Source organism: Stegostoma tigrinum, chromosome 7, assembly GCF_030684315.1.
Source record: "Stegostoma tigrinum isolate sSteTig4 chromosome 7, sSteTig4.hap1, whole genome shotgun sequence".
Classification (NCBI taxonomy): domain Eukaryota; kingdom Metazoa; phylum Chordata; class Chondrichthyes; order Orectolobiformes; family Stegostomatidae; genus Stegostoma; species Stegostoma tigrinum.
Window position 1 is genome coordinate 66,256,252 of NC_081360.1, and position 22,461 is coordinate 66,278,712.

At 39.4% G+C, this 22,461-nt stretch overlaps 1 protein-coding gene across 1 annotated transcript in view; it reads left to right on the plus strand.

The window, feature by feature from the left end:
• Nucleotides 1–22,461, plus strand: part of tgfbr2l (transforming growth factor beta receptor-like) — a 100,141-nt gene that overhangs the window by 47,837 nt on the left and 29,843 nt on the right. Inside the window, exons 2-4 of the mRNA XM_048534701.2 lie at nt 2,364–2,517; nt 3,179–3,381; nt 18,843–19,663. Coding sequence (XP_048390658.1) covers nt 2,364–2,517; nt 3,179–3,381; nt 18,843–19,663 — 1,178 coding nt within the window. The remainder of the gene's footprint in view (nt 1–2,363; nt 2,518–3,178; nt 3,382–18,842; nt 19,664–22,461) is intronic.

Sequence of the window (22,461 nt, forward strand, 5' to 3'; positions counted from 1 at the left end):
AACCGAAGTCATACCCTTAATCTGCAGTGGTTCCCCAGTGTATGTTCTCAATCTGGCTGAGGTCTTGTGCAAATTTAAGGTATGCAGTCCTCAACAAATCTTGTTAAGGACAGATTCTGTAACAACAGATACAGCTGCGACAATATCGACCACCATAGGAACTGGGTGACTACTTAACCAAACATTAATTTTAATAATTTCTGCTTTGGATATCGCTAATAAACTTAATTGTTCCAACCCACATGTAGGGGAACTATCAACTGTGAGTGCTTTTCTGGTTACCGGTCTACAGCGTTTTCTTGCTCAGGTCAGGCCTTGTAGGACTCCTTTGTTGTCTCAAGTCCACATACCGGCAGCACCTATGATCGTTTGCCAGCCCAGATCCTGAAGAACTGTTTAACCACTTGGCAGAGGCTCAGCTTTGTTGTTGGATTCTGCTGTGGACTGGCCTAGGGTCCCTCTGCTCAGGACATGCTCTGCCTAAGGCTCTGCCATTCCCTATACTCAAGGATGACAAGTGAATGAGTCCACTTCCACTGGGATGCGCTGTAGCTTCCATGTTCCATTTTCCACATTTTCTGATGACAAAGCCAGTTGAAGTACCAGTTTGAAATCCGGTTGGGCTACAGCTAGTAGGCGCTTCTGCATATCAAATGGTCTTTCAGCATCTCATTCAGAATTAACCTAAAATCACATGTCTTTGCCAGTCATCTCAAACTCATCAAAAACCCTGATACAGATTTCTCCAGTTATTTAGCAGGTGAATAAAACCCATAGTGTCACAGAATTAGTGTCTTAATATTTCTTAAACAACTCTGTCAACTCTTGGAATGTTTTAGTGTCTGCTTCCACTGAGAAAGTTAAGCCCCTCACAACTGAAAATGCTGTGGGTCTGCAAGCAGCCAGCAGTTGTTGCTTTTCAGTCATCGCTTTTCATCTGCCCCAATATTATTTGCCTGGGAACAATATTGCATTCATTCCACATACTGGGCCCAGTCACCGACAGAAGGAACAAACAAGTCAAACTTCCCAAATAAAGGCATGATGCCAGAAATGCTTGCTCAATGTCCAAGATGACTGTTTAAATGAATGTGCTTCAGGTATGTACTGATTTCTCCCATCACCACTGAAATAACTGCACATAGGCTGGTATCCGGTCACCAAGTTACCCTTTATTTACTTGTACACTATACACTGGCTGTGGCCAGTTAGATCAGAGTCATTCCCCAGAAATGATAAGATTTGAAATCAACTGTTTATATTGATCAACCAGGCCTTTCCTAATTGGCCCAGATTAACAACCCCAGGCAAGGATTTCATAGTCAATAAGATCTATTTTGTTCCATTCACTACAGCACAAATGCATTCCTTTTAACTTCACAAACAGGACATTTCCAAAAATATTCTTTTTTTTCCCAGTCATTTCACTCGCAATGTCAGCAGAATTCTTTTCTTATAAGTCCTCTGCCCTGATCCCTTCTGGTTCTCCATTATTTGCAGGCTGATGTAAGAGATATATTATTTTTAATCTGACCCTTAGTGCTTTGTTAATCTTATTTTTTTAAGTGTTTATGTCATATTTCCTGTTCATTATCTATGAATTGCAATTGTGAAAGTTTACATACTTTTTTCATTCACTCATTTTGTGGGATATAGGCATTTGCTGGCTGGCCAGCATTTGTTGCCCATCCTTAAATAAATGCCACTGAGATTGGTCAACAAACTGCTGCAGCTCCTCTAAAACAGCTTAATTATTGATAAGCTAAATTTTGTTTTGATTTGTTTAAAAATAAAATCTAATGCTCAGACATTATGTGTGGATTTTTGTTTCGGAGGGCTTAAACAAAATTTGAAACTTACAAAATTCAAACATTGCTACAAGGGGACACAAAGTCAAAGCTTTACATTTTGCATTCATCAGAACTAGGACACAAGAATCCAAATTTTAAAAAGGAACAAGAATTTATACAGCAGGAGAAGTGGGTACTTATTCTTTGGGCAAATGAATAGAAGACAAAAAAGCTTTAACTTTGCAACTCCTTTAGCAATATTTAATTTCTGTAGCATCCAGCAATTATTTTTAGACAGTTTACAGCAGAAAGAAATGTTATTTATCCCTTTGTATTCGTGCAAATGAAAAATGAAGTATCCAGTTTATTCTCATTTTCCAGCTCTTGATCCAAAACCCTGAACGTCATTGCACTTCATGGGCATATCCAAATTTCTGTATTCTGAGGAAGGGTCACTGGACTAAAACTATTAACTCTGATTTCTGTACACAGATAGTGCTGGACCTGCTGGGCTTTTCCAGCAATTTCTATTTTTCTTCTTTTTTTCTGTATTCTTGTTTCTTTCTGTTACAGTATTGAATACCCATGTTCTTACAAGTTTCTTGGAGACAAACCTATGCAAGTGGTGTGACTATACTAACCCAATATGCGAGGACAATGTGTGCTACAGCAATTGTACATTGAATTCCTATTGTGCAAGTTCAGAGGAAATATGTGTTGCTATATGGTAAGTGTTAATTGCAGCATTAGATCTAGTATTTAACCTGCATTTTGTAAGGATTTTCTGAAGGAGACAACCTTATTGGTGAATTCTCATTTCTTTAGATGCAAATACGTTTATAGTTGTCTCAGTAAACACAACTTTATTCTGAATAATCTCAATAGATTTGTTTTTTTATCAGCTATAAAAGCCTTTATTTAAATTAACATAAATTACAATTTTACCATGTCCACCTAAACTGCACATCTTTGGACTGTGGGATGAAACTAGAGCAATTAGAGAAAACAGGGGAATGTGCAAACTCCACTCAGATAGTCACCCAAAGCCGGAATTGAACCTGGGACCTCGGCTCTGTACTAACCACTGTGTTGCTCTAAAATGTGTACCACCATAACCTGGTGTGTCATATTCTTCCATTTGAAACACATTTAAGCACTAGTGCACTTCCCACCACATCATCCCAATCAGAAGTCTTTCACAAATTCCTGCACTACTTGCTTTCTATTTGTGATTATCTTCTACATTAACATATTCCAACAAAAATTGCACTTTGCACAAATTACTGTATAAGTTGATGCTTTGGAAACTTTTAGTCATATTTATGAACTTTCAAATTTATATTTTTGTTTAACATGCCATTCCAATTAACCTTTGCTACTCTCCATAGGAAGAAGGACAATGAATCCACAAGTGTTCAAACTATGTGTCATTATCCACATTTACCAGTGGAAGACATAATAATCACAACTTACAATACAACAGTTTGTATCATGACTGAACAGCCCACAGGGAAAGGAAGGATGTACGTCTGTGGATGTACCAATGAACAGGAGTGTAATGATAAACTTATATTTGAAAATGACCTAAATAGTGAGTATATGTCTTTTTATTTAAAAATTTCTGGTAACTTTGTTTTGTACATTAGATGCATTTTACATTATTTACCACCCTTCTTTACTCAGATGTTTTCTTGATGTAAGATCATTAGATGCTTTACAAAGTCAACAAATGAGAAATATAAAACTAAAAGAAGCCTAGGGTATTAGATTCTAGGCTAGGATACAACATTCGCACTAGATAAACTTTTACATTTTTTCCATTCATTCCACCTGCATTAATCTCTCTCTCAAGAGTGTTGGTACTTCATATTTTTAGCAAAACATCAGGAGGTGATATTAAGTCATATAGGAAATTATATGCAAACCTCTCTCTCTTCATGCCCACTCTGCATGCTACATTCTGTCTCTGTTTAATTTTGTCTGTACAATAGTTTTCATTACTGGGAAAGTTTTCTGATCTATTTTACTATTTGAACTTGGGATGCTTTTTGCCTTTAGCATACTGCAGTATGAGAGCAACTCAGAGGCTAAGAGTCTTGCAATGAGTACCCACCTCCTGACTCCCAAAAACTTGTCCACCATTTACTCCCCACTTGCCTGGAAAAGTGCTGATCCAATGGCTCTCAAAAGCGTAACACCATCCAGGAAAAAGTAGCCCACTCAGTTGGCATTATATCTATAAACATTCAGTCCCTCCACCATCGACATTCAGTAGTGTCTACATGATACACTGCAGGAATTCATCATTTCCTTCGACGTTATCTTCAAAACCCACAACCACTTCTACCTAGAATGACAAGGGCCGCAGATACAAGGGAACACTACTATTAGCAAGTTGCCCTCCAAGCTACTCACCATCCTAACTTGAAAATATATCACTGTTCGATCATTGTTGCTGGATCAAAGTTCTGAGTCAATGTCTTGGTTCTCTCTTCCAGTTCAAGAAGGCAGCTCAGCACCATCTTCTCAAGGGCAAGCTAAGGTTGGGTGATAAATGTTGTCCTAGGCAGTGATACCAGTATCCCATGCATGAATGAAACTTTACAAAATGATATTCTAGCATGGTTGAAACAATAAAAGTAGATAAGTAATTAATCTATCTTCCAATGTGGATGCATAAAGTAAGCACAGCTCAGGATTGTTCAGATAGATCTCTACTAGAAACCATGGAGTCTAGTTTGATTTCCATAACTTGGTTTCTCTTTAGGATTTAGCACATTTGACCACCACAATTCTGGTTGGTTACTCAAATAAAACCAAAATACAGTGGATGCTGGAAGTCTAAAATCCAAACATAATGTCATGGAGAAATTGAGCTCATCTGGCAACATCTCTGGCAAGAGAAACAGTTCTCTGGTTGATCACCTTAGTATGCGTTTCCTACTATTAGCCTTCCCCATTTATCTGCTGAGCACCAGTACTTATCAATTTGCCTGCACAAGTGACAGTGTTCTTTAATAGCCAACAAAGTTGCAATGGAACATCAAATTGTCTTCTGGCTGAGAGACAGGAGAGATATCCAATGAATCAGTCCAATTCCCAGCCAGATGCTTTCCCATATGAAAGAATAATAAGTACAAGTTCTGGAACATTTCCCAGTTTTAAGCAGTGCTACAGCCCATTAACTCCTTAAATTAAAACGATACCGTCCCAAACAATGCAAGCATAAACTTCATTGTAACAATTTGACTCTAAAGATTGAAAAGTTAGCCCTGTAGTAATAAGTTTTCATAAACACTATCCAAAATATAGCAAACAATAATCACAATACACTAACATCTAATGTACTGCATACGTTTGCCAAAGAATAATCTTCCCACTTCTTATTTCTCCTCAACCCTGCTGTCATGTTTTCCATCTAACAGCATTGTGATGTTTGAACTCATATCATACCAAATACATGTAACAGTCAGGATTTAAAATTTCCTTCATTGCCACTCCTACAGTTCATTCTGGAATATGATTGAAAATTGCTTTTTTTTTACTGGTATCTTTGCCCTCCGAAATGCAATGTAGCGGCCCTCTTTTTGTATGATAAAAAAGTTCACATTGCTTTCAGTTCCTTAATTAGACTCTTTTATCTTTGGCCAGGTTCAGTTAAGTCGTGAAGAACAGCACTGCTGACATTTGATAGACCTGATTTTTGCATACTAGCAGGTATAAATTGTGGACAACAAAGAAATTTTCTGCCATGATGTTTTTTACTCTCTAGATTCAGTATTTCCTTTCATTCTTCTTTCTAAACAGATTTTCCATCTTCATCAGGGAGTTGATGTATTAATTTCATCTTTAGATCTCCCTATCAAATTTTACCTTGTGATCTTTATTCCCTTTCAGAATTTATATATTTTTTACTGTTGACAATTTTTTCAGAAAGGTTGTGACTAGCTAACTATCTGAGTAGTTGTTTTTTCTCATGTGTAAGCCCAGGGTTACAGTTCTCCTTTGGTGCAGGCAGCTCGTTCTTTTGGCAAGTAAAATCTCTTTCAGCTATTCTGAGGCTCGCTTAAGTTTCGATTAAAGAAAATTAACATCAATTTTTGCATACTTTTACATTCATTCAGATTTTTCATTATTTCAGTCAGGTTTGTCCAATTCCTTCTTAGCAAGAATCACTGTTTCTTCATTTAAAATGTTATTTTCTGCTCGAGGAGTCTAATCCATCCTTGTGGTTCAACAGAGATAGTAGAAACTGCAGATGCTGGAAAATCTGAGATAACACTGTGAAGCTGGATGAACACAGCAGGCCAAGCAGCATCAGAGGAGCAGGAAAGCTTGACGTTTCGGGTCGGGACCCTCCTTCAGTTCAACAATTTGATTTAAAGCATTGTGTCACTTTCTTTGTCCATTAACCTGAAATTCTGCTGCGCAATTCTGCTTTGACACTTGAGGCTTTTGGTCTGCAAGCAAATTTATATGAGACAAATTAAATTCATTTGCAGTTGCAGTTTTTTGTTGTCGGTCAGGAATTTCAAAGTTTCTTTTCTTTCAGGGGCCTAAACTTTTGACTATTTAAACATATCTTTTGTTGAAACAGTTTTTTCTGCAGTAGGATTATAACTAGCCCTGATTTCTTTGGTATACTTTCAGCTTCAATGGTCTTGTCTACTATCCCTGAAGATAGTAGCACTTGATTTCCCATTAGCCATTTGTGTTGTATGAGCAAGGCAGCTCACCTGTGCAACATGAATGGTTGTTAGTGATGAAGGTGCGGCCAGCATTCCCTTAGATGTCGAAAACCATAGGAGCTGCTTGGACTGATAGGGTAGAGAAAAGCCACTTCCCAGTCTAACTGGAAGAATTTCTTGTCAGTAACAATATTAAAGTTATGTACGTGAGCAACTTGTTCACACGTTACATTCGTATGATGTATACACTGCTGCGGAGACTTTGAGAAGGGCCGGATGTTAAACCACGTTTTTTTTGAGATCAGAAGTTGTCAGTCCGCAAGTCCTATGTCATTATCTTTGTGGGTAATCCTTATGGCTTTCCTCAGTATTAACCCTGTCAGACCCAGTTGCAACATCTCCACATTCCCAAGCAGTTTTCTTCATTATTGCTATATATCTATATATTTAATTACATTTGCCACTACTGCATCTTGACCCAAAAGTCTGACTTTACAAATTCAGACTATCTGTGGATTCACCATTCTCCTGGACTATATTGCTATTTTCATGTTCATAGCCTTTGAATCTCTTTGTGACTGTCTGTGGTATGTAGGTCTTGTTAAACTAGAGGATCTTTAGTCTTTTAGATTTCATTTTAGGATAGTCAGCTTCCCTGCTGAAACAGGCAATTGCTTTTGTGCATCATTTTGAATGGTTGGACATTGTTATCCCTCCTCAGTGGTGGGCTTACATGAAATTACATGCATTACATCTTCAATCTATGTCAGCAGACTTTTGTTCTCAATCCATCTGTAGAATTGTGTCGAAGCAAGTAAACCATTTACCTCAACACCACTGTCAGTAAGTTCATTATTGGTGAAAGCAGCATTTGCACTTCATTAGTCCTGCTGTTTGAAGATAGCTTCTAGCTGGGCATGACCTCTGTTACAATTACTGAGCTTTCTTCCTGGGCAGATAAGAAAGTCAAATATTCTGCTTGAACTTGTCTCTTCCATATCACTTCAGCATCTGACATCAGATTTTTATCTGTTAATAGCTTTAATTCACCAAGCTGTGCTGTACTCTGTTATAAATTTGTTAATTGGTTGAAATGCAGTAGGCTATTCATGGGCTATCTGACTGTATTTTTTCCCTCATAAATCTTGCTGGCTGTCGTATGCTGATGGCTCTTCAGTTGTAGCATCGATGGAAAACAATTGTGCCAATCTAATACAGTCACAGTTTCACATCTTGTTGATCATATGAAATTGTTTGCCACAGTTAATCTTGATAGATTCTGTTTAGGTTCTGTCGTGAGTCTAGGAAGCCATGTGAAATCTTCTACCAGCATCCCTTGACCAGCTGTTCCTTAAATTCACATACTTCAGTTCCTTTTGCCGTATGAAGATGATTAAGGTCAAGTCTCAAATGAGAATTCTTGATTGTGCTTGGATTTTCAATTATTTAGTGTCCTTATATTTAAAGCTACTTGTGGCATAACACGAATCTTGGGTGCTAAGCCTCCTGACCATGTAGTTGCATTGTTGTCAGCTGTAACTAGTTTCCACAACCATGTTTCATTATCTGATAATATAGGAGCGACTGGTAGCTAAGTTGAAATTCATGAGGCTTACCAAAATACAAGGCCCAGATAACCAGCTTTCCTGAGAAGCACTTGAGGTTTTGCAACTGTGGTAGACAGTTCTACATCATTAACCTGTCTGTGCAGGTAAGTTTTTTTTTAATGCCTTGCTAATCTGAAACTGTGCCCTTTTTCTACACGTTTTCCAAAAGTGATCTATTGTATGATAGATAATTTAGTAACTAGAAGTCTGTGAATAGCCTGTGCATGTGGAGGTTTTATTTCTCCACGATATCGACAAGCTCTTTTAGCATCTGGTATCTGCCCTATTTGTTGTGTTGGTTTCTGAGTTGTATTTGTGGTTTTCTGCATTAAGAATTGAATGAACTCTGGATCTCCTGGATTGAGGTTGATCTTTTCCTGTTAGGATTGATGTATTTTACTTCTGTATTTCACTCACTATCTCAATGGTTTTCTCTTGAGTCAGACCTTTTTTGAGCAGTACTAAATTTGTCAAATGGTCATCAGCAAGTTTTACAACAATTCTGTTTCTTATGAATTCTGACTTGTAGTCACTATTGTCACATTTTCCCAATAACCTGTGGAGATTGTTAATCTATGAATTCCCCTGAACATTGAACTTTTCCTCTAAATTTCTTTGCTTGATCAAGAAATTTATTAGTTCTGACATTATTATTGCTTTAATTACTGGCTTTGTGATGTCTCTAGTTCTGCAACCTTGGATTAATACATCTTTCATGACCGTTTACTACTGATTTTTTAGCAATGTCTCATGGCATCCATTTACTATAGTGGCAGTTCTTGATGTGAAGTTCAGTTTTAAAGTTTTAAACATCTCATTTTCAGCCTTATTCTTTGCACCAAGCTCCATCAGGAATTTTGCATTTTACCCATTGAACTCCAATATCTGTTCACTTGCCACTGAACTGCAATTTGGATCTGCTCACACAAATCATGACTTCTCAATACAACCAGCATCTACTTTGGAGTTACTAATTCTCCAACTCCAAGTAGTTGCTGACTCTCCTGTTGCAGCTCATCTCTGGAATGCTTTTACCACTTCACTGAAGTTTTCTTCCTTGTTGACGATTGTCATTAGGTTTTCTTCTCCAAAGTTCTTTAATATCAGCTCTATCCTGCTGATTTTCTTCCCTGTATCCTACTATTGACTGTTTCGTATGAGCGGAGAATTAATGCTCTGTCTGAAGATCTCACACTGCTGCTTATCATATATTGTAACAGAAGTCACATAGAATCGACACCATTGTCTACGATGTTGTCTTGTCAGCCCACTACATTGCATGAGATGCTGCTCATAAAAAGAGGATAGTGGCAGCAAAATTTATTAAGTACTGGAAACTACAAAGCTTGCTTGGTCCAGTGTGGTAGAAAAAAAAACAATTCCTTGTCTAACTGGAAGTGTCTCTTATGGTTAACATCAATTTACAAACAAGTGGATAAGGTTACATGGATATGGTAGACATCCTTAGAGAAATTTTGAGGATGACTAGAGGATAGGTCTCACTCCCACAATATGTTCGACTCTTCTGCTCACAAATCCACATGACTAATTCATCATGGCTGGTGATTATGCTCTGCTACTCTTTAGTATTTACACTGTTAGAATAAACTAAATATCATTGTTACAAATTTAACACAACTCCAACAATTGACTACAGCACAGTTCAAATTCATTCTAAACCATAAAACAAGTAAACTATTTCCATCAATGCAATAATAATGGAATAAAATACAGCTCAGGAACAGGGCCTTCAGCCATCCAAGCCTGTACCAATTCCTAATCCTAATTTAGATTCACTACTTATTGCCCATGCATTTTTCTGATCCCTCCATTTGCCTCATGCTTATTTGTCTATCAAGATATGCCTTAAACACCACTAACATGCTTGTTTCCATCACCTCCACTGGCAGTGCTTTCCAAGCACCCATCATCTTCTGTATGAAAAATTTCCCTGCACTTTTCCTGTAAACTTTCCCCATCTCACCTTGAACCTGTGCCCTCTTGTAGTTGACCTTGCCACCTGAGAATAACCTCTGTCTTTACACCCTATCTCTGCCTCTCATAATTTTGTAGACCTCTGCCAGGTTGCCCGTCAGCCTCCATCTTTCCATTGAAAACAATCCAAGTTTATCCAATCACTATTCATAACTAAAACCCTCCAGACCAGGCAACATCCTGGTAAACCTTCTCTGCACCTTGTCCAAAGCATCCACATCCTTCTGGCAGTGTGATGACCAGAAATTCACGCAACATTCCACATGTAGCTCAACTAAAGTTTTTTTATAAAGTTGTAACATAACTTCCTAGCTTTTATATTCGACGCCACAGCTGATGAAGGCAAGTATGCTGTATGCCTTCCTGAACACCTTATCCACTTGTGTTACCAATTTGAGGGATCTGTATGCCCAGTCCTGCGGTGTGTCAATGCTCCGAAGAGTTTTGCCATTTATTATGTAATTTGCACCTCAATTTGATCTTCTAAAGCACATCACCTTGCATTTGGCCAGATTAAATTCCATCTGCCATTTCTCTGCCTAAATCATCAATCTACCTATATCCCGCTCTATCTTTAACAATCCTCCTCACTATCTGCAATTCTGCCAATTTTGGTGTCATCTATAAAGTTAATAATCAATCCACCTACATTTTCCACCAACTCATTTAGATGTATTACAAAGGTCCTATCACTGATCCCTGTGGAATACCACTAGTCACTGATCTCCATTCCGAAAAGTACCCTTCCACTGCTAATCTCTGTCTTCTATGAGACAGTTTTGTATCCATGTAGTCAATTTGCACCAGATCCCATGAGGTTCTATCTTTTATACCAGATACCCTTCAACAATATCCTTTATTAATACACTTTAAAGAACATTCAATGGAGAAAATCTCACATATTTTGCTAACATAGAACATTACAGCACAGTACAGGTCCTTCGGCCCTCGATGTTGTGCCGACCTGTCATACCGATCTGAAGCCCGTCTAACCTACACTATTCCATGTACGTCCATTAGGGATTGAACCAATTCTGTATCACAAGTGATGACAATCCTTTTGGCTCCTTTTTTCAGACAAAACTATAGTTACTTAAATAAATTATTCATAAATTTTAATGATCCGAATTAAGTCAAAATAAATGTATTGGATGGTATCAGTTGGTCATAAGCTTCAGTCATGTCATGCAGCATTTCTGGAGAAACACAAGATGTGCCCACAAATTTCACTCGCCCAATTTTACATAGGTCTCCTTGAATCATATTTATCCTAAACATGTCCCTTTCACCGCAGAGAGAAGCCTCTTTCTTTTCAGTTTTGCCATCATGGTAATTAGAGTTTTGTTCATTATTAGCTCACTTATTTTTCCAGGTTCACTGAGTTTTCACATAAAGGTTTCCTACTGCCTGTGTGGACAATTTGTAATCATCAGCCAAAAACCATATTTGCCTTAGTTTAAAATTTTATATTCTTCTTGGTGGAAGTTAATTCCCAAAGGAATTCAGTTTTTAAATGTGTCCATCAACATATAAGGTTTTCAAAACCTTAATCAAGCATCATTATCCTTTAGAAATGATCATATATCATTCATTTTTCACCAGCAAATCCTACAAAATCTATTCTTAATTCTGTGCCTAGGAGCTGCTGGGACAAACTTACATGCATGAGGCGCAGTAATTTTAACAGAATTGGAATCTGCAAATGGTTCATATAAAAGAGGTTATTAAACCCTCAATGCTTTTCCCAGCAAAAAGTCTTTGCACTAGAATTGTCTGAATTTCATATGGCTAGTTAAACTATGCACGGTGTATGCCTCCTTAATCCTATAGCTTTGGGATTGGGCTTTTGCCAGACCAGAGAACTTGCAAGACCACAGGAAGTCAAGCATATTCAATGCACACGCACTTTAAAAGTAAAGACCTTAACTTGACTCGAATTAATCACAAGACTATCCCAATCGAATGCCTAAAACAGGATTTAGGTTATCCAAATTGGACAGATTGTAACAAAAAGTAATATGGATAACGATCAATGCAAGCAACTACATGACACAATGTGGGTCCTGCCACAGATATTACTGGACCAGAAGTCCTAATTTGGAAGGCACAGCCTGTAGCAATTTTCTCATATGGGACAAAATATATTTCAACTCCTTTCCCTCACTGGATTTCGACACGAGGTAAATATCTCTTGCCAAATCAAGAACAGGAGTTAGTCCCTGTTCACAAAATTGAAACCTTTTCCAGTCCTGTTCAAATTTCCTCGTTTCAAACGCTCGTTGCAATTCACAGTTCTCCTTTTCTCAAGTTTGCATTTCCTTTTTCCTCTTTCTCTTCTCTTTCAAATTATATCTTTCAATTTGGTTTAATTTTCCTTTCAAGTACAAGTTGTTTCACTTCCAAATGAACCTTAGCCAACTCCATTTACATTTTATCCAAATTACCTTTTTCCTTTCTCAATGCACAATTGTTGAATCACTAACTCAACTACTTCAGATTTAGTCAAAATTATGAGAATTATTTTAACTTTTTGGTCATTGCTTTAATATTTCCTCTGACAACTGTTGCAATGTATCCACATACATTCTATCTTTTGAGAAAAGCTTCAGAAATAGTAATAAACATTTTAATTTTTTAATGAATACACCAAAGTTCATTGTGAAAGTTAATTCTTAATCTTGTCACAATCTGTGGATTTAAAATCCTGCAGAAGCACCAAGTTTGTAAAGATCCCTGTAAAGACCAATAAATTTTTCCAAACAAAAATCTCTTAATTAAAAGCTGAATGGAGTAATGTGAATATCAAGATTTTATGTTAAAACATTTACTGCAACAAAAGAACTAAAAGCATTTTAAACATACTTTGTTTGCAAATAATGTACACGTTCAACAACCAAATATTGCTCATTATTTTTGGCAAAATCACTAAGTCCCACTACCACATATTAGATTAACTGTTCTTTAAACTGATTTTCAATAGTCCTGGAATCAGTCCAAAATTATTCTTACCTACAGTGGAGTTAGTACTTTTCCTTTCTTAGTAACGTAACTGCACAGAGGCCAGTATCCTGTCTCCAAGTCACCCTTTATTTACATGTGCACAGTACATCGGCTGTGGCCAGCCAGCTCAGAGTTAGTTCATTTAAGTGAGGAGATTCTAATCTCTTGGTTATATATACTTTTACGCAGGTCCTGCGTTTCTACTGTCAGCACTGAAATAACTGCAAAGAGGCCAATATCCCATCATCAAGTCACCCCTTATTTACTAGTACATAGTATACTGACTGTGGCCAACCAGCTCGGCCCCAGTTCTCAACTGAGGAGATTCTAACCTCCTGGCTATTTTGGTAGGCCAAGGTTTTCCAATCAAGAGCCTCATAGTCAACATGGTTCTGATCACAACATCCCTCCCCCACTAAATCCAGGGATGTAGGCCTGATCTTTCACTTGTCACTTTTCCTGTGACATTTTTGCCCCAGGTCCAGCTCCGCTGATTTGGACAATGACACGGGTGGCATGTACCAGACCGTCACCTGCCCAATGCAATCTGCAGCATCTTGAAAGAGTTTCCTTCTCTTCTTCTGGCTGTAACTGTATCGAGGCTGCATCCACCTCAGACTCTGAGGTTTCCTTGAAGCTGAATGGAGGGGTAGAACCTACAATTTCTGATGGGACTTCTGGCTGCTGTAAGGGGCCAAGTATGCTTTGCTCCTGCCTTGTTTGTGAGATAACAGCTTTCAGGTGATCCACATGTTTGTTCAGGACTATATCATCTACTCAAACTTTGGAAGTCACGGGACATGACCTCACATCAACCTTGCCTTGTATCCCTATAAAGCCGTTCCTATAGTTCTGGTACCAAATTTCATCCACAAAATTAAATTGTGTCTCTTGCTTACAGGAGGCATGTGGCCATCATTGGCTTTCTTGCTGCCATTTCACCCCCACCCCTACAGGTCTGAGAATATCAGGTTTAACCTGGTGTGGTGTCTTCCTCCAATCAGTAACTCTGCTGGAGCTAACCCTGTTGTGTGTGGGGTGGTTGTAAAATTGAACAGGAACCGGGATAATTTGGTAACAGTTGACACTGTAGGCTGCTTCTTTACGCCTACCTTCAATGTTTCGACAGCTCTTTCCACTAGACCATTGGGCGATGGATTGTATGGAGCTAACCATATGTGCCAAATGTCATTTGACTTCAGGAAATATTCAAATTCCTTGCTGGTAAATGATGTCCCATTGTCTGTGAAGAATACATCCAAGAGTATATGCATGGCAAACAATGCTCACAGCTTCCCAATCATCATCCCTGAGTTTGCTGAATGAACTTATAGCATGTTCAACCACTTTGAAAGGGCATCCACAATGACCAGCCACACTGAGCCCATAAAAGGACCAGCATAAGTCAACATGCAACAGAGTCCATGGTTTACCTGGCCTTCCCATGAATGTGGGGGTACTGCTGGTGGCAGTTTTTGTCCTTGTTTGTACTCTAGGCACTGTCCCACCAATGCAACTATGTCGGCACCTGAACTGGGTCACCAGACATAGCTTCTTGTTAGCGTCTTCATCTTGGAAACCCCTGGATGACCCTGGTGGGGCTCAGCCGGTATCTGGCAATGACTGTACCCGGGGTAATCACTCTGGTTCCCCACAGTAATATGCCATCCTCTTTGGTGCTCTGGTCTCACAGAGTCCAGAAATGTTTCAATTAGTGTTGCAATGTCCCTTCTGCTTCCCTCATTATCACCAGCTGTTTTAGTTTCACGAGGACAGGATCTTTTTGTGTCCACGGTCAGATATTATCAGTAGTTACTAGAAGGGTATCCTGGAAGTTTAAAACCAAAACGGGGGCTTCCAAAGGAGGCACCACTGGAGGAGTATCTGTCAATGGGAAGTGGCTCAAGGCATGCACATTCGCCACTTTGCTTCCTGAATGGCGTTCTAGCTTGTACATGCTGAGAATAAGGGCCCAACACTGAATTCTACCAGAAGCTATGAGCGACACTGCCTTGTCTTCCTTCTGTAGCCCTAGCAGGGGTTTGTGATCTGTTACTATGACAAATTCCCATCCATAAAGGTACAGGTGGAAGTTCCTCACACCACAGATGACTGCTAAACCTTCCTTCTCTCTTTGGGCACACTTGCATTCAGCATCAGCCAAGGCCCAGGAAGTAAACACTATTGGGCGTTCCTCTCTGTTGGGTCACCAGTGAGCCAACACAATGCCAATACCATTCAGGGAGGAATCACATGTCAGCACTACCTCACTTTGGATCATCGTGAGCCAACACCTTACATAACAATAGGCTCAAGGCTACATCTTGGCAATGCAACCATTTCGAAGGTTGACCCTTTTTCAACAGCAGGTGTAAGGGTGCCAAGGTGGAGGCCAGGTTATGTATGAATTTTCTGTAATAATTCACTAACCCAAGGAAAGACCTAAGCTCCAATACAGACATGGGAGCCAGGGCATCTTTGATTACAGTAACTTTGTCCTCCAACATGTATAACCTGATTTTGTCAACTCTACAACCTAGGCAGGTTACTGGGGTACCTGGAACTCACATTTTTCTCTTGTAAGGCATACGCTCACCTGGGAGAAACGTTTAAGCACATTGTCCAAGTTTTCCAACTGCTCTTTATAGGACTATCCTGTTATTAGTACATCATCCAGGTAAATGTCAATCTGGTGTATCCCTTGTAAAGCGTTCTCCATGGTCTGCTGGAAGAAGGCACAGGTTGATGATACCCTGGAAGGCAGTCTTGTATATTGATGTAAAACCTTATGGGTATTAATTGTGGTGTACTTCTGGGACTCAACATCCAATCACAATTGCAAGTAGGCTTGCTACATGGCCAGAGATAGTAAGAACTGCCGAAGCTGGAGTCTGAGGTAAGACAGTGTGGAGCTGAAGGAACACAACAGGCCAGGCGGCATCAGAGGAGTAGGTAAGCTGATGTTTCGACCTGAAATGTCAGCTTTCCTGCTCCTTTGATGCCGCCTGGCCTGCTTGTGTTCTTCCAACTCCACACACTATGGCTCATGGCCATATTTGTGAATGATAGCGCTCCATCCCCCACCACCAACTTTCTGTACAAATTGTCTGTGCACAAGATCAGCTATTTATCCAGCTGCAAGAAGCAGTTTGCTGTTTGCTTCAAATCCCCACAAAGGCAAACTGAACCATCAGGCTTCATAATTGGAACAACTAGTACTGCTCATTCCGCAAACTGCGGAATTGATGATTTCTTTACTCTCCAGCCTCCTATTTTTTCCTTTACTTTTGCCAATATGGCACTGAGTGTATCTTGTAAATTCTCAGATATGCTTCCTCGTCAACATGTAATTGGCTTTGACACGTTTGATAGTCCTGAAATACTCCTGGGTATATTGCTAGGATTTCAATGAGGCAGCCATTTTATAATCAAGAAATACTGACACAATCCAAATTAATCTTTCACAACCAATCCTGCCCCAATAGGCTTGGGCCTAAGCCTTTTACTACCATCAGTGTTAACTGCACTTACTGCTTCTCATAAGAGATCAGGACCGAAATCGTACCCTTAATCGCCAATGGTTCCCTTGTGTATGTTCTTGGTCTAGCTGAGGTCTTGTGCAAACTTAAGGGTTGGAGTCCTCAGCGAATCTTGTTAAAGACAGATTCTGCAACCACAAATACAGCTGCACCACTATCAACCTCTATGGAAGCTGGGTGACCATTTAACCAAACATTACTTTTAATCGGTTGCCACTCGGACATCACTAAGCAACTGAATTGCTCTAGCCCACATGTAGGGGTACTGTCCAGGGTGAATGTTTTTCTGGATACCGGCCTACAGTGTTTTCTTGCTCAAGTCAGGCCTTGTAGGACTCCTTTGTTGACTCGAGTCCACATACCGGCAGCACCTATGATAGCTTGCCAGCCCAGGTCCTGAAGAGCCATTTAGCTACTTGGCTGAGGCTTGGCTTTGTTGTTGTGTTCTGCTCTGGGCTGGCCTAGGGTCTTCCTGTTTAGGATATGCCCTGCCTGAGGCTCTGCCATTGCCTATACTGAAGGGTGACAGGTGAGGGAGTCCACTTCCATTGGGATACCCTGTAGCTCCCATGCTCCACTTTCCACATTTTCTGATGATGAAGCCTGTTGCAGTGCCTGTTTGAAATCCAGTTGGTCTTCAGCTAGTAGGCGCTTCTGCATGGCTACATCATTAATCCCACATGCCAAACGGCCTTTCAGCATCCCATTCAGTGTTAACCCAAAAAAATCATTGCAACCTCATCAAAAATCTTGATACAGATTCCCCCAATTCTGTAACGGCAGTATGAAACCGACAGTGTCTCAGAATTAGAGGAGGTTTGGGGTGTGATATTCCTTTACCAACTCCGTCAACTCTTGGAACGTTTTAGTGTCTGGTGCGTCAGGGAAAGTTAAACCTCTCGTAACTGAAAATGTGGATCTGCAAGTAGTGAGAAGGATTACCTGCCAGAAATGCTAATTCTCATCAGGCACGACTTGTTTTCTCCTTTTACCATGATAGTAACTGCACAGCGGCTGGTATCCCATCACCAAGTCACCCTTTATTTACTTATACACAGGATATTAACTGTGGCCAGCTAGCTCAGACTGAGTCCACTCAATTGAGGAGATTCTAATCTCCTGGTAATTTGTTTGACATTTGCAGCTACAAACTAAGATCAAAGAAATCCTTGGATAAATAGTTTACAATTCATTAAATACGATTCAAGTTATACAGAGAAAATGACAATGCAAATTATTGCATTCTTTCTAGAAGAAAGTTTGTTTCAGTTCATTTTGCTCTAAAGTAAAAATACATTGCAATGCTTTCAAGTGAAGCCTGGGGTTTGAAGCTCAATTCCCCTAACGTCACATACAAAGCCTTTGGCCTACACACTAGACTGTTAGCCTACACATTGAGCTGTCGACCTACAAACACATCTTTCAGTCCTCACACACACTGTCAGCCTAAATGCAAATGTCGGTCTGCATGCACAGCTATTGGTCCACGTGTACATCTGTTGGTCCACACACGCAGCTGTCGGCCTACATGTTCATCTGTTGGCCCACAAACAGAGGCCCAGTCCATATACTAGGGCTCAGTCTGGGGCCCACACACTAAAATAGTGGCCGAGAGGCCAGGTCTTGTCGCCAAGTTACCTTCAATTCACTAGTGCATCACTACCCTGGCTGTGGCCAGCCAGGTCAGAGTTAGTCCACTCTAATCTGAAGAAGAAACTCTAATCTGCTGGTTATTATTGGTCAGCTAGAACTTCTCTGATTGACCCAAGTTAACAACCCCAATCAAGAACTTCATAGTTGACGAGGTCAATCTGGTTCCACTCACTACACTTAGCTGGTAATTTCTAACCTGGAACAGCAGTGGCCACTGATGTGGCTACAATCGGTAACTGAATGTTTATGGGTTTCAACTTGGACAAGGGGGCCATGTCACATTAACCATTTCTTGCTGCCTTTCATGGATAAAATTGCACAGTTCAGTATAAGCAGAGAGGGAGGTGCAGTGCTAAGGGAGCTTATTGATGGAGGACCATAAATGTCTGCCCTATGTTTAATGCTGTATGTCCTTCTGTTTGTGATTGCCCTACATCACCTACTCAAATGCTTTTAATTCAGATTGGTTTTTATTCTGGGTTATTTGTAAAGTATCTATTTCATAGTACAATGATTCAATATTCCTGTTATGGGAGGCTATATTTTATCTTAACGACATTTTTTTTCCAGAATATCCAATATCACAAAAAAACGAGGTAATTCCTGTGGCAGTGTTGAGCCTACTCCCACCTACCCTGATTGCTTTCACGATAACAATGGCATTTTATCTCTTTCGCACTCGTCAACAGAGGAAAGTGACCAAGGAGTGGCCTCAGAAACAGAGAGAGCACCAAAGCCTCACGAGGACTGACATTAGAAAACCTGGAGAGTATGATGGAAAATGCACTGTCTCAATTGATGATGGTCAGTCTGACATCAGTGCAACATGTGCCAACAACATCAATCACAATAATGAACTGCTACCAATCGAACTGGATGGCATTGTTGGAAAAGGTAGATTTGCAGAAGTCTGGAGAGCAAAGCTCAAACATAGTGCTTCAGGGCAATATGAAACTGTTGCAGTGAAAATCTTTCCTTGTGAAGAATATCCATCGTGGAGAACTGAAAAACAGATCTTCTCGGACGTCGATCTCAAACATGAGAGTGTGCTCCAGTTTCTCACCGCAGAGGAAAGAGTAAGAGGAATGGAAAAGCAATACTGGCTCATTACAGCTTATCATAGTGTGGGAAATCTACAAGATTTCCTCACCAATCACATTCTGACCTGGACAGACATGTATATGATGACAGGATCCCTTGTAAATGGGGTTGCTCACCTTCACAGTGACTATACTGCATGTGGCACCCCAAAGATTCCTATATCTCACAGAGATATTAAAAGCACAAACATTCTGGTTAAAAACAAGAGGGAATGTGTGTTGTGTGATTTTGGTCTGGCATTGAGGCTTGATCCATCTCTAACAGCTGAAGACTTTGCCAATAGTGGCCAGGTGAGTATAACATGACTTTTGAAAGATGGTATTGTAATATGAAGCTGATTAATGTAATATAGCATGACCATTTAACTTTAATTAGATTGGTTTAGTTGTATTAAAACAGCAGAAAAATCAATATTAAAAACATATTTTTACCTATGAGTAGATATAAATGAAGTAGTTCTGCTCGACCATGCACAAAGTTGAATTTTTCTCCCATTCTGTCATTTAGCTTCCAATCCTGCATTGCAGGCCATAAGGAGTCTAAACATGGATTCAACAGAAAGATAGTGCCTAATTGGTAGAAAGTTGAGTGTTGGCAAAATATCTCGTATGACATTCCATAATGCCTAATGGTATACCAGGAATGCCCCAGACAAAAACATTTATTAATATGCATGCAGATAAGGTCCATGCAGGTTTCATCTGGTTTAACCATAGGTAATGGTTATTTGTTTTCACTCTCCTCCTTCTCTCCTAAATGTTTTTATTTTTACTAATTTACCATATAACCTAAAAAATCAAACTTTAATGCACAAATCTTGCCAGAAAATATTGATGTGATATTCAGCTTTGGAGAATAAAACTGTAGCATGATTCTGACCTCATTTTTTCCATACATGTATGCTAGCCAAGATTTGATAGCAGTTCATCATCAGACATGGAAACTAGGATTGATTTTTGCTTTTCATAGAATACTGGTGTGGACCGTGGGGGAGGTAGACTTCCTTACTGCTGCTGAGACTATCACCATCCTATTTACAAATGAAGGATTGAACACAGAAGCTTCCTGGATTGTAGATTCAGTATTACAGCAGGCATACTATTTTTCTTTAAGTATGGGAGGGGATTTCCATTCTTAAATAACGTAATGACATTATTTGTTTACTGGTATTAATATAGCAATAACAAATCTTTCCTTGTAGTTGTTTGTCAGTACAGAACTTGAGAATCACTGAAACACATTTTATTGAAGATTTTCATCTCACACTCATCAGGACAATGCACACATACAAATTCAAAGGGAAAACTGATATTTATACTGCATAAGAGGGGAGTATATGTTAACAAAAGGATTCTGTTTGGGAGAGGCATTGTTATTTTGCTTTACTATATTTGATCTGATACTATTAGACTTCATGGAATCGAGAGTCAACATTGAGGGGTCCCAGCTCAACTTATCTATTTGCACACCAGTGTGGCACTTCCACTAAAGGGCATTAGTAAATCTAATGACGGGACACTGAACTGGACTAGCCATGTAGGTACTGAGGATACAAGAACAGGTAAGATGGTAAGAATTTTGCAGTGGGTAACTCAATATCCCTCTCCCCAGAGACTGTCCACCATCTATAAGGCACAAGTTGGGTGTGTGATGGATTACTCCCAACTCTCCTGGAGTAAGCTTCAACAACACTGAAAAAGCTTGACACCATCCAAGACAAAATCGCCAACTTAATTGGCGCTGCATCCACAACATTCACTCCCTTCGCTGACATTCAATAGCAGCAGGATATGTCATCTACAGGATGCACTCAGGAATTCACTAAGGTGCCTTAGACAGTACCTTGCAAACTGATGACCACTGCTATCTAGATGGAAAGGGCAGCAGATATGTGGAAACACCACCACATACAAGTTCCTCTCCAACCCACTCACCATCTTGACTTGAAAATGACATTGCTGGATCAAATAGATAGAAGTCCCTCTTTAATGGAAGTGTGAGTGTTCCTACAGCAAATTAATTCAACTGCAGCTCATCATCAGTTTCTCAAGGGTACATAGGGAGGGTTAATAAATGCTGGCCCAACCAGCAAAGCTCATACCCGATTAATTATATATTTTAAAATTTATTTTATAACAAATGGCGACAGTTTCCTGGCCATAATTAGATTTTTGACTGTATTCTATCATTTACCATGATGGGAGTAGCACTGCATGTCCCCAGTTTACAATTTTGTTTATTTTTTAAAGCCTGGCAGTTAACTGTCAAGCATCATTAACTTATACTTTCTGCCTGGCAGAGCCACTGTAAGGCAGAGTGCACTTGCCAAATAATTAGTATTCCTCACAAGCAGTGTAAACATTTGCTTCCTACTAAATTTGTATTCTTGTAAACTGTTCTGATGAAAATCTTCAACAAAATATGTCCTTTCTTTAGAAATACTAAAGCTTTCCTAATGAATTAATATCAAATCTAGTCTAATATTAGAAAGCTTTTACCACCATTGCAGTGAGTTAATTGAAAATTTGTACAATGGCAGATCAGTTCTGTGTGTGTCATTTCCTAGATTTCCCTAATGCTCTTCAGGATAAGTAATCGGAACTAATGGCAATGTCAGAATTTGTAAAATCAATCAGATATTTCAATTCCTAAATGTATACAGCTTTTTCCTTGTATAGTGTTCAAATCTAATTTTAGAATGTTAGCTAAGTAATGTCATTGAGTAATACAGCATGGAAACAGATTCTTTGGTCCATTTTGTGCCAACCAGGTTTCCTAAACCGAACAAGTCCCATTTGCCAACATTTGGCCCGTATCCCTCTGAACCTTTTGTATCGATCTACCTGTCCAAATGTCTTTTAAATATTGTAATTGTACTCATTTCTAACACTTCTTCTGGCAGCTCATTCCATATATACACCACCTTCTATGTGAAAATGTTGCCTCTGGGGTCCATTTAAACCTTTTTCCTCTCACCTTAAGCCTGTGCCCTCTAGTTTTGAGGACTTTCCTAATGTAGGGTAAAGACCTTGGCTATTCACCTTATCTATGCCACTGGTGATTCTATAAACATCTATAAGGTCAACCA